We start from the raw sequence: 12,977 nt of genomic DNA, 5'->3' as shown, positions 1-12,977 counted from the left end.
ATGTATATAAAAAGTAAAAACTAGTTATTAAGGAATTTTTAAATTGAGGTTCGTTGAATTTCTTTCTAATTTCGTCAAGAAATGCTTACATGGCAAACATATATTTGGCAATGTAAGAAAGGTTTCTTAGGTTTTTTTTTTTTTTTAAATCAAAATCTATCCTCTTTACAAAGAACTTCAGAGGGTTTCTATAATAAAACCTAACGGAAACTTAAGTAGACGACAAATAGAACTTTAAAAGAGAGTCAAAATCAAACTAGAAGAACAGAAAAAAAAATATAGAAATTGAATTTAGAGTACAAATTAAATAAAAAGCATTACCATAATTTACCTGAAAATGGTTTCAATATTTGATTTGAATCAAAGTGACGAGAGAATCCTGCTTGGAAGATTTAAGAATCCCATGATGTGATCTTGTTCCAAGAGTACAATTTGTTACTTCTTTTTGTTAATCGATTTGAAAATGATATGCAAAGCTTATGTACCAATTCAAGTGGATTTTCAGATGTGATCAGAAAACGTGTAAAAGTATGTGATTACGAAACGACATTTTTCTTTTTTAAGCCATTTTTTTTCTTTTTAAGATAATTTTTGCCATCGTCACTCTGCGTATAAATCAAAATTCTCTCATGGCCGTCGACTAGCACTTTCTTTTTCGTTATTCTGTATCTCTCTCCAAAGGAAATATAAAAAGAAAAAAATATAAAACGCAATTGTAAACATAAAATATTAGCTTACGTTTGTTTGTTTTTGTACTTGTATTATTCTAATTACTGTAAATGTAAATGTAAATGTAAATGTAAATGGAAAAACAACAATCATGGCCTCCTTTGCTGGGGTAGCTAGAGAATGAACTAAAATCAACAACATTAAATACATATTGGTGTACACTCAGATTCTTCAACAATGGATAAAAATAATAAAGTCGAAAATGAGTGTATTGATTAGCCATAAATGAGTTAGTTGTTCGTTTTAGTTTTTCTCTTTGTCTGAAAAGTCCACACAAATGGTAAGATCACCATACCCCCACAGTCTCATTTGGTTTGCTTTTGAAACTTTTCTCGAACGAAGTGAAATATCATCGCCATGTGACACCGAAGAGCCGTCCAAACATGCCGGAGACCGTCCTTCATTAATGGTATTTCGATTAGGATGTGAATTTAAGAAAACTGAAAGATTTTTCAAAAAAAAAAATATATATATATATATATATGTGTATATATACTTAAAAGAATTTTTGGTCTATCGCATTACAGATATGTTTTTGGGAATCGCCAGAGTCAATTGCTAGATAGTAAATGGGCATATGAGCCAAGGGAGAAAATATTAAGGTTTCGAGGAGCACCAAAAGGAATGCTTTCGGTAGATTCTTTAACACGCAAGTCAAGGATGAGCCGGAAAAAGAGCTAAAAATATAACACAAACACATAAAAGGTTATGTGCTTGCAAACGAGTGTGTACGTGTGTCGTGTGAGAGATTTTGTGAATGTTTTCCGTATATAGTTATGTATTTTTTCTGGGAAGAAGGTGAAGATCCATTGTTGAATCATATTCATAAGAGACTTCACATGGGTTCGGATACCGAATACTTAAATCATGTGTCCAAAAAAACTCTACGATCCCGTCTAATTCATTAATTCTGTAATTCTGTTAAAATAGTTTACAGTTCTTAATTACCATATACTTCGGTGATATTATTTTCGGTTTGAGGTTAAATAATGTTTATTTTTTAGTGTAAAGGGGCTAAAGTTGGGGTGTAGCTTTCTAAAATTCAGAAGGGGCTCTGTGTACTAGTCTTCACTGAGTGTTTATTATGTGATATTCAAATGTCATGTGTCAAGATATGATTAGTTGACTCATAATAGCTAAAATTGATCTCCCTTTTTCTATTTCAAAACTTAAATAATACACCTAGTTTATATGTATATTAAAAGAAGGAATGGAGGAGTTAGGATATCAAAATTATACGAACCATAGGGTCATTGTCTTACTATTAAAGAGCCTGTCGGTCCATTAATATAACAAACTATAGGAGAGAGCATGCATGAGATTTTTTTTTGTACCTTTAACTAAACTATCACACCTCCAAACATAAATGTGCTTGTATATAATAATATAACTAAGCGAATCACATAGTCTTCCTTTGAAGTTAAGAATGTTAAGAGACTTCAAAGTGAAACGTCAAAATTTTGCTATGTGAATCAAAACTACCAACTAAGTCCGTATAAGTATACAGATTTGATCTATTACAAAATTTATCTGTTGATGGAAACTCCCAACTCAATCTAGATTTTGACCTGAGGAAAACTGAATCACCAAAAAAAAAAACATGTGTGAATGATTCATCGCTTTTCCATGGAATTGTTCTACGACATCAGCGCCTCAAATAAGAACTCTATGAAAGAAAGACAGAAAATGACGCCGTACGTAACGTAACACATCCAAACAAAAATAAAAACAGGTGAAATTAAAAAATAAACACATGTCCACACATGGACACAAAGAGCATTTAAGGAGTAGAAGGCAAGTGGTGGTTAGGGAGTATGTGATATAATTAAATCGGCCCAAATAGACTGGTAAGTGTTAGCCGTCTATATCCCGACTAATAACTTCAACCTCAGATCTTACTACTAAAACCCTTTTATTATAAATTCTACGTACACTTTCACTCATTTCCTCAAATTCATCAGAACTTTTTTAACTCCTAAAAAAAATGGCGATTCGTCTTCCTTTGATCTGTCTTCTTATTTCAGTCACTGCGATTGCAGCTGATTTAACACCGGAGCGTTATTGGAACACTGCCTTACCAAACACTCCCATGCCAAACTCTCTCCGCCATCTCTTTAAGCCCGGTTAATTTTTTTTCTTTACTTTACCGACTTTATATTTGTTTCCTCCTAGTCTTGCACCACTATTCCTAATGTTATATAGCTTGTTAGATTCTAATTTCTTTAACATCTTGTTCTGTATAGTTCTAAAGATTTTTCCAATTTAAAATTTACGGCAGATACACAAGAGAAAGAATTATAGACCTAAACGCAGATTTTTACAATTTTTAGAATCAATTTTTTTAACATATATTTGAAGATATGCGTCTCGAGCTAATAGGTTAGACAAATCTATATAATAATTTATGAGAATCTGTACGTTCTTACAAAATTACATGTCTCCTGCTCCTTACCAAATTATTTCGTTGTTTCAGATTTTCTCGACGACAAAAGCACAAGCGTCCAAGTAGGGAAAAAAGGCGTGAACGTTAACGCCGGAAAAGGTAAACCCGGCGGAGGAACCGCCGTGAACGTTGGAAAAGGAGGTGTGCACGTGGACACCGGAAAGGGTAAAGGAACACACGTGAGCGTTAGCGGCGGAAAAGGTCACGGCGGCGGCGTTGACGTTCACACCGGAAAACCGGGAAAAAGAACCGACGTAGGAGTTGGTAAAGGCGGAGTTATAGTTCACACGCGCCACAAGGGCAAGCCGGTTTACGTCGGTGTTAAACCAGGACCAAACCCTTTCGTGTATAACTATGCAGCGAGCAAGACTCAGCTCCACGACGATCCCAAAGCGGCTCTCTTCTTCTTGGAGAAGGACATGGTTCCCGGAAAAGTTATGAGCCTCCGGTTTAATGCGGAGGACGGTTACAACGGCAAAACGGCGTTCTTGCCTCGTGGGGAGGCAGAAACGGTGCCGTTTGGTTCGGAGAAGTTTTCGGAGATCTTGAAGACTTTTTCGGTTAAACCCGGTTCGGGAGAAGCGGAGATGATGAAGAAGACGATCGAGGAGTGTGAAGCGAAAAGAGTCGGTGGAGAGGAGAAGTATTGTGCGACGTCTTTGGAGTCGATGGTCGATTTTAGCGTTTCTAAGCTTGGCAAAGATCGTGTCCGTGCTGTTTCCACTGAGGTAATCAACTAAATCTCCGTTTTTATGGTTTGGTTTAGGTTTAGGTTTAGTAGATCATCTCCAAAGAGTTTCTCGAAAATTTAATATTGATATTTTAATACTTATTAAAGATACTTAAATTTTAATTTGTTAGAAAGAACTGAACCACTCATCAAGAGACAAATGTCCTACAGATTTCTCAAAGTTCTCACTCTCTCTCCTAATATATATTTTTTTTTAAATTGTTGAGATATCCATTGGAATTAATTAGAATGCTCCATAGACATTTCTTACATGAGTCAACTTGGGAAAAAAATGTACATATTTAATTAGATGGGTTTCTTGGAGAAACCACCCAAAGTTCAGTTTGGTATATTCAAAATTGGTTTGACTTTTTTTTTTTTTTAAATTAACTTAGGTTTTAAATCGTATATAAAAAGCAAGTCAACTATATAGAAACACATTCCAGTTTGGTTCGGGTTTAGTTCCATTTTATTTGTATGTCCACTAATGAATACTAATACTCTGGATGTAACCGTGATTTATCTACAGGTGGCTGAGAAGAATGCACCGATGCAGAAGTACAATATCGCGGCGGCTGGAGTAAAGAAGTTATCGGATGACAAGTCAGTGGTATGTCACAAACAGAAGTACCCATTCGCGGTGTTCTACTGCCACAAGGCGATGATGACGAGCGTCTACGCGGTTCCGCTCGAAGGAGAGAACGGGCTTAGAGCTAAAGCTGTTGCGGTATGCCACAAGAACACCTCAGCTTGGAATCCAAACCACTTGGCCTTCAAAGTCCTTAAAGTGAAGCCTGGCACTGTTCCTATCTGCCATTTCCTCCCTCAGACCCATGTTGTTTGGTTCAACTACTAGATAGATAACATATGCTTTTTAATATAGTGTGGGTTATGTAATAATGTTTGAGACAATCTATCTTTTGTAATGTTTTGATTATGAATATACAGACATATACATATATTAATGCGTGGTTTCTCTATAATCAAAGAATGAATGCATCTTTATGTTTTCACTTTTTTTTTTTTGCTAAATGAATTGTGTTTACACTTTACGTAGCTGTCTTTTGGCCTGCTTGCCTCTTGTAGTTTTTGCCAAAAAAAAAATATGGATATGATAAAACTAGAGTCGAAATGTTAATATAGGCACAGTACAATATATGTAACTAATTTAAGTTGATGTCTTTTCGCCTGCTTGCCTCAGGTAACGCATCTCAGCTTCGCTGATGATGTTCTCATCTTCTTTGATGGAAAAGAAAGATCTCTGGCTGGGATTTTAAATATTTTGGAGTCGTTTCAACTGGTCTCCGGTTTGGCTTTAAGTTTAGGGAAAACTTGTCTTTTCATTGATAGGAATAATCTGGATTTCATCTCAGACTTGGCCTCTAGATTCGGTTTGCTTCAAGGTTCCCTTCCAGTCAAATATTTAGGTCTTCCTCTTTTGCCTCATAAGATGCGACCTCAGGATTATCAGCCCCTCATTGATAAGATTCTAGCAAGAATCTCTTCATGGACGGTTAGACATTTCTCCTTCGCCGGAAGATTGCAGCTAATCCAATCAGTCTTATATAGTATCATCAATTTTTGGGCTGCTGTTTTTCCTCTCCCGAAGAAGTGCATCCAGGCCTTGGAAAAGATATGTAATGCTTTTCTCTGGAGTGGTGCTCCAAACTCTGCTCGTGGAGCAAAAGTTGCATGGGACTCTGTCTGCACGCCTAGAGAATCTGGTGGCTTAGGTCTAAGAAAACTTGAAGATGCGAATCAGGTTTTTGGACTTAAGTTGATATGGCTTTTGTTTGCGGGCAATGGGTCCCTGTGGGTAGCTTGGACTAAGAAAAGGGTGATCCGCGGAAGGCTTTTTTGGACTTCAGACTTCACCCAAGCTGGTAGTTGGATTTGGCGTCATCTAATGAAGCTTCCGAGTATTGCGAAGCCTTTTCTCTCATGTCAAATTCAGTCTGGTGATTCGGCTTTTTTTTGGCATGACGATTGGACAGAATTGGGCCCCCTAATTGACATCACTGGCCCGCTTGGTCCGCGTGTTTCAGGTATTCCTATCTCGTCCAAAGTCTCTCAAGCGTGTCTTAATGGTTCTTGGTCGATTTCGCACGGGAGGCATCCAATTCTATCTCTCCTCCGAGCAGTCCTTCCTTCTCATCTTCCAGCATCTCTATCTCAACATCCGGATGTTTTCTTATGGAGGAATTCTTCAAACGCCTCTCCTGGGGTTTTTTCAAATGCAAAAACTTGGCTGACCTTGCATCCTCCTCCTCCAAGAGTTACCTGGTACAAATCTGTTTGGGGCAAAGTTAGGATTCCTAAGCATGCTTTCCTTTTATGGGTTGTTGTTCGAGACAGATTACCAACCAGGGATCGCTTGCGAAGTTGGGGTTTGAATGTTCCTGCTCCATGTCTTCTTTGCGGATCATCGGCAGAAAATAAGCACCATTTATTCTTCAATTGCCTTTATTCCCAAGAGGTTTGGACCTCTTTCTTCTCTCATCAGGATATCTCCCCCCCCCCCCCCCCCACAGGCTTTTGAGGACATTATTGAATGGGTTAAAACTTCTTCGAGAAATGGGAAACTCAAAGCAATTTGCAGGCTGATTTTTCAAGCGGTGATTTATTTTCTTTGGAAAGAACGTAACGACCGGCTACATACCTCTATCTCCAAGCCATCTCAAGTTATAATCAAAGAAATCCAGCTTCTTCTTCGTGCAAAACTAGCCGGGTTAGACAGATCAGTTGTTCATCTTCATTACTCCCCATCTCAAGGCATGGACTCCTACATATATACCTGGTTCAGATTCATCCAACGATGACCGCGCATCCGGCATCTTTGGCCTCGCTTATTGTTTTTCTGAAATTGCTTCACTCTTGCTTCACTTCTGCTTTACTTTTGTTTCTCCCCTGTATTACCTGCTTTTATTCATCTTGTGCTAAACTTGCATTGTGGTTCCAAATGATGTCCCTTAAGAGGATGAAATGATGAATAAAAAAGATTAAAAAAAAAAAAAAAAACGTATCAACTCTAAAATAGACTCTAGTCAAAATATCAAATGTCAAACTTACTTTGAATGTTTGACCAACAAACGACTTCAAGAAAGACTATTTGGTAGTTCACGGTCAAGGGGCTCTATAGACAATTCGATCAACTATAATGATGGCGAAAAAAAAAAATCATAATCCTAATTTCGTATGAATTTCAATTTTCGAGTTTATGCGCTAATAAAGGTTAATTATTACTCCCTCTGTTCAGAATTATTTGATGTTTAAGGTTTTTGCACATAGTTTAAGGATTCATTTAATTTTTATTTTTCCTATACTAAAAATATTATTTATAATTCATTTAAATATCATTCAGCCAATAAGAAAACAATTTACAGAATATAAAAGGTCAAAAACTATAAAAATTCATTAAATTTTACATTGAAAAGTGAAAACATCAAATAATTCTGAACAAAAAAACCTTCTAAAATATCAAATAATTCTGAACAGAGGGAGTAGTAAGTTAATTAGTGAGTTATTCGAAAAGCAACATGCAGAAGTTTGCACATTGAACAAATGAGTGAAAGAGGGAAAATCCCACTTCCCATACATTCGGCTACACTCGCTCTTGTGTCTCCTTGGGAACTGCGACGACAAGTAAAATAGCAAAGCGAAGCGATCGATTTCTCTTCTCTGCAATTTTCTTTTTATTTGTTTCTCTTGGAATTGTGTGTAATCGGAGAGCGAGCGAGTAAGAACGGAGAAAAGATTGTGGTGTGATTAAACGAGGAATTAGGGTTTTTCTCCTTCCGATCGCCGGGAAAGTGGAAGCTTCTCGGTGAAGACCTTCTCTTTTCTACTACATTGCCCTGCTTTTTGAACTCGCATTGTTTACTTTCCCGAGGAAACTGGACTTGTTTCTCTCCTCGCTGCACCATTTTTTGGGACATTTCGTCTCCGAGAGACGGAAACTGCTCCTGATCGTTTGCTCAGTTGATGGATGTTAAACATTATTTGCGGAAAAATCGAAATTTTTTAGCATCAATTGTTGTTTCGTTGTCATGAACTTGATTATCGACTATCTTACTCTGTGTTTGTTTACTGCCTCGGGTTTCGCGACTTTCTAAAATTGCATATGTTCCTGTTCTTCGTGAAGGCACGCTGTTGATTATTATGCATTCTTTCTTGAATTTTGATATCATCATCCTCTGAATTTTTCAACTGTTTCATCTTTTTTGACCAACTGTTTCATCTTTCTTTTAAAAGAAGTTAGCTTTTTCATTAGCGTAGCAATGTATTGGCTGGTCTACACTCTGTATCTAGTTCTGTTGAAGATGAATCAAGCATTTTACATTCTTCACCAGTGGATCTTAGTTTCAGTTTTGCTCAACAAAACTACTATTTATGTGAACTTATCAAAAGCTAATTGTGGGGGCTCTTTTCTACTGCATTTCACAGGAGAGAATGGAACCATCTGCAAAAGCTGAAGGCTTACAATTTAAGTGGGGTAAAAAGAGAAGAATCGGCGTTGTAGAAAAGAAGGATGTTCAATTCTATGAATCTTTCACCTATGGTGGTTCTCAATACTGTCTTTATGACTGTGTCTCATTTGGCGATGCCACTAAACTGGATCCCCCGGAGTTCTTTGTTGGCAAGATCATAAATATGTGGGAACTTAATGATCAGCGGCGAGTCGAGCTACTCTGGTTCTTTACACCTTTTGAGATTTCGTCGTATCTTGAAGGAGTTCAAGATGTACTTGCCAACGAACTGTTTCTAGCTTCGGGAACAGGTGTTGGCCTCACCAATGTAAACCAATTGGTAACTGGATTCTCTCTTTTTCTTTTTGTCATTTAAAATTTTTGATCCCGCTTATTCCTTTTCAAACATATGGTGTTTTTTTGGTTGATGATGGCATCCCATTTCATTCTGACTCTTAGTCTAGCCATAGTCGATAACTGATCATCTGATTCTGCTATTTCTCTTCAGTTATTATCCTGGTACCTTTTCTTTTCCTTCCTGGTATTGAATTTAAAAATGGCTTAGTAGTTTACTGATATAACATTTCTTACACCAGGAAGCAATTTCTGGAAAATGTAATGTCTATGCATCTCGAAGGACGTAAGAAATCCACAACCCTCAGATGAAGAAATCAAGTTGGCTGACTTCCTTTTTCACCGAACATTTGATGTTGGAACTTTCAAAATCTTAGACAAGATAGATGATAAAATTGCTGGAGTTGATGGTACATATTGTTTTCTTTCATTTATTTCCCTTTTTATTCAATTATGTGGTTGATTTTGATTCTTTATACCTCATAAGTTCATTTCTCTCTAATTGTTGCAGTTAAATTTATCTTTAACAGAACCAGCTGTGAGAAAAAAGCTAGCGATGTGCAGAAACTGGCAACCAACGTACAAGGGAATGCAGATAGTTTGAAACCAAATCGTCGTTCAACTAGTGGTTCATTTAGGCAGAATGAAAGTATTGTCAGTGATCTTTCTGGTCATAGGAAGAGCGATTATGGTTACAAGAATGAAAAATCAAGGCTTGCAGAGGAAAGATGTAGTAAAGATTCTTACTTTTTGGATGACATTATTCAAAAGAAACGGAGGCTTGATGGCTCTGTTGCAGTACCAGATAATAGGACGCAAGAGTTGCAGAAACTAAGTCAGGATGGTAGAAAAGATATAAGACTTATTAGAAAAGATGTGATGGAAGAAAAATCAAGGCTTGCAGGGGAAAGATGCAGTAAAGATTCTTACTGTTTAAATGATATGCCTCCAAAGAAACGGAGGCTAGATGATTCTGTTGCAGTATCAGATGGAAGGACGAAAGAGTCGCAGAAAATAAGTCATGATGGTAGAAAAGACACAAGACCTATTAGAAAAGATGCGACAGTAGAAAAATCAAGGCTTTCTGGTGAAAAATACAGGAAAGATTCTTACTGTTTGGTTGACACGCCTTATAAGGAACGGAGGCTAGATGGTTCTGTTGCAGTATCAGATAGAAGGACGAAAGAGTTGCAGAAAATAAGTCATGATGGTAGAAAAGACATAAGACCTATTAGAAGTCCTAAAGACAAAGTCAACAGAGGAGAATTATATTCCCATAAGCCAAGCTTCACTGACAAGAAGCAAGATCTGCGGATACCACGACTTGCTGAAGGAAAAGAGATCAAACCTGCAACTGAGAAAGCATTCAAGAAACCCAGCTCTGATTGTAAAATATCAAAACACACTGAAGAGAGGATGGTGACCGATGCCAATTTCCGAAGACATTATCGAATCTTCGAAGTGACACAAAAGCCGAATGTTGTAAGTTTTATATTACATATGAAACCAATTTTGTATGTGAACCATGCCATATAGTTTGAATGACGTTGGTCTAGAATTGGCTGCTGACAAAATTTCACTCGGAGTATGTTGTTAAACTTCCTTTGATAAGGGTGGGGTTGTGCAACAACTTAAACTTCAAACATATGGTATTTTTGTTAGGCAGTCCTGTGTATGTTTTGGCGATGTTTTGTTATATTATATCTTCTTTTTGTGGTCATATTATATCTGTCAAAATACTTGTTACCAAAGTGAATGTAGACATGGATGTTCCTTTAACAATTTTTTGGTAACCTTTTTCTTGTTCGCAGGAAGAAAGCAAATGGTACCGAAATCTTGTAAGTATTCCTCCCTTATCGGATTCTGTAAATCATATCAGGAATTGCCATCTACATCGCACTGACTGTTATACTGTTTAAATGATTACCAGCCTTGGGAAGAAAATTTGAGGTGTGCAGAAGGGCAAGGGACTTTGGTTTTTCTTCGAAACTTGGATCCTACTTATACATCTAATGAAGTTGAGGTATTATTCAATTTGGAGATTTTTTTCTTAGGATATTTAAGATTTTATATAGTAACTGATAGAACCGTCATCACTCAAGCTGTGCAGTTCAGCTTTTTCCTGGTGCACCTTTCATGTAAAAACTATCTCTAACAAACTTATGAATTATTCTTCAGGATATAGTCTACTCTGCTTTGAATGAGCAATGTACGGCGAGGATGATAGAGCGGACGTCAGTTACTATTCCTCATATCGGTAAGTCCACAAGGGTTACTTTGGTTTTACAGCGATGGTCGCCATACATTGACAATAAAATGTCTCTGCCTTTTGATTTTATCTCATCTATATCTACAACTGGAATAAGGAGCCTTACTATGGCATCTCATGTTGTCCGTTGTCCAGGTGAAGCTTTGGCGATATTCAACACAATGGATGCTGCGAAAAGGGTAATTAGAAGATTAGATGAGGGATGCTTGTTGCTATCAAATGGAAGGTAAGGCTTCACATGCGATATTCCTCTTTTTCTCTTAGCATCCAATTATTCACATGAAATCTTTGTGCTGGGCCGTCTATCACGTCCATTCATGAATATGTGTTATCAACGGATTTGCTTTATGTAAAACTTTGTAAGCTGATAATGCGAAAGAGAAACAAAAGTGAATTGGACTCATTTGCATATATTTACCAAAAGACATACTACTTTCAAAAGTATAATCTTTATATGCTTATTTCATATAGCTTTATAGCTCATATATTTGTTCGGAGCGATTATTAAAGCTTAGTTGCATTTATGATGTTTTGAATAACGAACTCTTTTGTTTTCTTCTATTGGACAGAACACTTGTTGCTTCTAATGCTAAGGTGAATCCTCCAGCGATGCCTCTATTGGGGTTCACTGGCCATATTAACACCAGAACTCAAATGCGACGAGGGAAGGTATTATTAATCACTACTCCCCCTAAATCACGTACAAGTAAAAAGGCAACGCTCCTTTTGCAATGGTCCTATGTTTTGTCTTTATATATTTTCCAGAGAAACGCCGTGGTTACATCACATTCTTCTCAGTCCAACACCATTGAATTTGATATGGCCATGGATTGGTGCTTGCACCGAGACAGATACGAGCTTACTTGGAAAATGTTGTTGGAGGTAAACATCTATCACCATTGCTTCCTATGAAATGAACTCTTCTAATTTTCTTTTGCCGGGTAAGTGTCCAGACTATGGCAGTGTATACTAAAGAAACCGAAATCTTATAAAAGCTTATTCTGTGGCCATCAGGCAATGGTTAGCGTACAATTATCTTTCTTGAGTGGGGTTTAATTATTTATGTTAAGTTTGTTTGGAGCTACTAATAAGATATAGCACGAAAAGTAGGATACAGAACGTAGTTCCGTCTTGGTTTGATTTTCTTCTACCTTCTTTTGTCTTTATGTTATCTGTTGCATAGCAATTCAATGTACTTTCTTTGACTTGTTTAGTTTGAACGCAACTCTTTTTATGTTTTTTGTAGCGACAAATGGAGGAAATTAGGAAGTTGCAGATGGATTTTAAGCCAAAAACTTGCTTAGTTTGAGCATCATCTTGTTGTGTTCGTGTGAGTACAAAGCCTCTCGAGAAGCTATGCCTATCATCTAAGAAAGCAAGTGTGAAGAGTTTATCCTTTTTTTGTGTTAGACGCATCAAGAATTGTACATGTTTAGGAGAACACACAGAACAATCACAAGTTTTTCATAGTTTCTTTGATGAAATCATACCAAGAACATGATGCTGCTGTGTCTAACCCCAACCAACTTTCAACGGTCACCTCATTTTTTCCAGATATAAAAATTCCCATAAATAAATCTGCAAGAAATTAGTCTAATTCTAGTTTCTTGTCTCTCATTGCTGTTTAGGCTTGTCTGATGATTTCAACTGTAGTCTTGGAACAAAAAATATCTCTTTTTTTTTTTGGAAAGTTGGGATGTAATTGTAAACCAAACTCTTGAAGCTCTTTGTAGAAATATCAAAGTGTTAATGATTTTAAAAAAGGAAATCAAAAGATTTGATCAAAAATTAAAAAAGGAAAACCTTTTCATTAGTTGATTTGATTGGATACAAAACAGTACGTGTAGAAAAGGTGTACAAAACGACGCCGTGGTGCGTTGAGATATGTGACCGTTAGCTCATCCTTTTAAAAAGAAAAAAATATGAATATAGACATGACACCACGATAACATGAGAGAGCGAGTACATAAAATATCTCCACTCGTG

The 12,977-nt window shown here is 36.8% G+C and overlaps 1 protein-coding gene and 1 pseudogene across 1 annotated transcript; both read left to right on the top strand.

Moving 5' to 3' along the window:
- Nucleotides 1-2,640: 2,640 nt before the first annotated feature.
- LOC18011635 (BURP domain protein RD22) lies at nt 2,641-4,902 on the top strand. Its single transcript, XM_006394754.2, has 3 exons — nt 2,641-2,852; nt 3,203-3,900; nt 4,432-4,902. Exons 1-3 carry the CDS (start codon nt 2,714-2,716, stop codon nt 4,756-4,758), a joined length of 1,164 nt encoding a protein of 387 aa, XP_006394816.2. The 5' UTR covers nt 2,641-2,713; the 3' UTR covers nt 4,759-4,902.
- Nucleotides 4,903-7,514: 2,612 nt separating this feature from the next.
- On the top strand, nt 7,515-12,475 carry LOC18011917 (annotated as a pseudogene).
- Nucleotides 12,476-12,977: the final 502 nt, after the last annotated feature.

The sequence above is a fragment of the Eutrema salsugineum genome, unplaced genomic scaffold, assembly GCF_000478725.1.
Source record: "Eutrema salsugineum unplaced genomic scaffold, Eutsalg1_0 scaffold_6, whole genome shotgun sequence".
In the NCBI taxonomy this organism is placed as follows: domain Eukaryota; kingdom Viridiplantae; phylum Streptophyta; class Magnoliopsida; order Brassicales; family Brassicaceae; genus Eutrema; species Eutrema salsugineum.
This window is presented reverse-complemented; position numbering and strand designations above follow the sequence as displayed.

What these genes read in the sequence shown, in the direction of transcription:
- LOC18011635 (XM_006394754.2), top strand. Translation starts at nt 2,714, where the DNA reads ATGGCGATTCGTCTTCCTTTGATCTGTCTTCTTATTTCAGTCACTGCG. An exon ending in CCGCCATCTCTTTAAGCCCG is followed by an intron (nt 2,853 to 3,202) that starts GTTAATTTTTTT and finishes TCGTTGTTTCAG; the next exon opens with ATTTTCTCGACGACAAAAGC. An exon ending in TCCGTGCTGTTTCCACTGAG is followed by an intron (nt 3,901 to 4,431) that starts GTAATCAACTAA and finishes ATTTATCTACAG; the next exon opens with GTGGCTGAGAAGAATGCACC.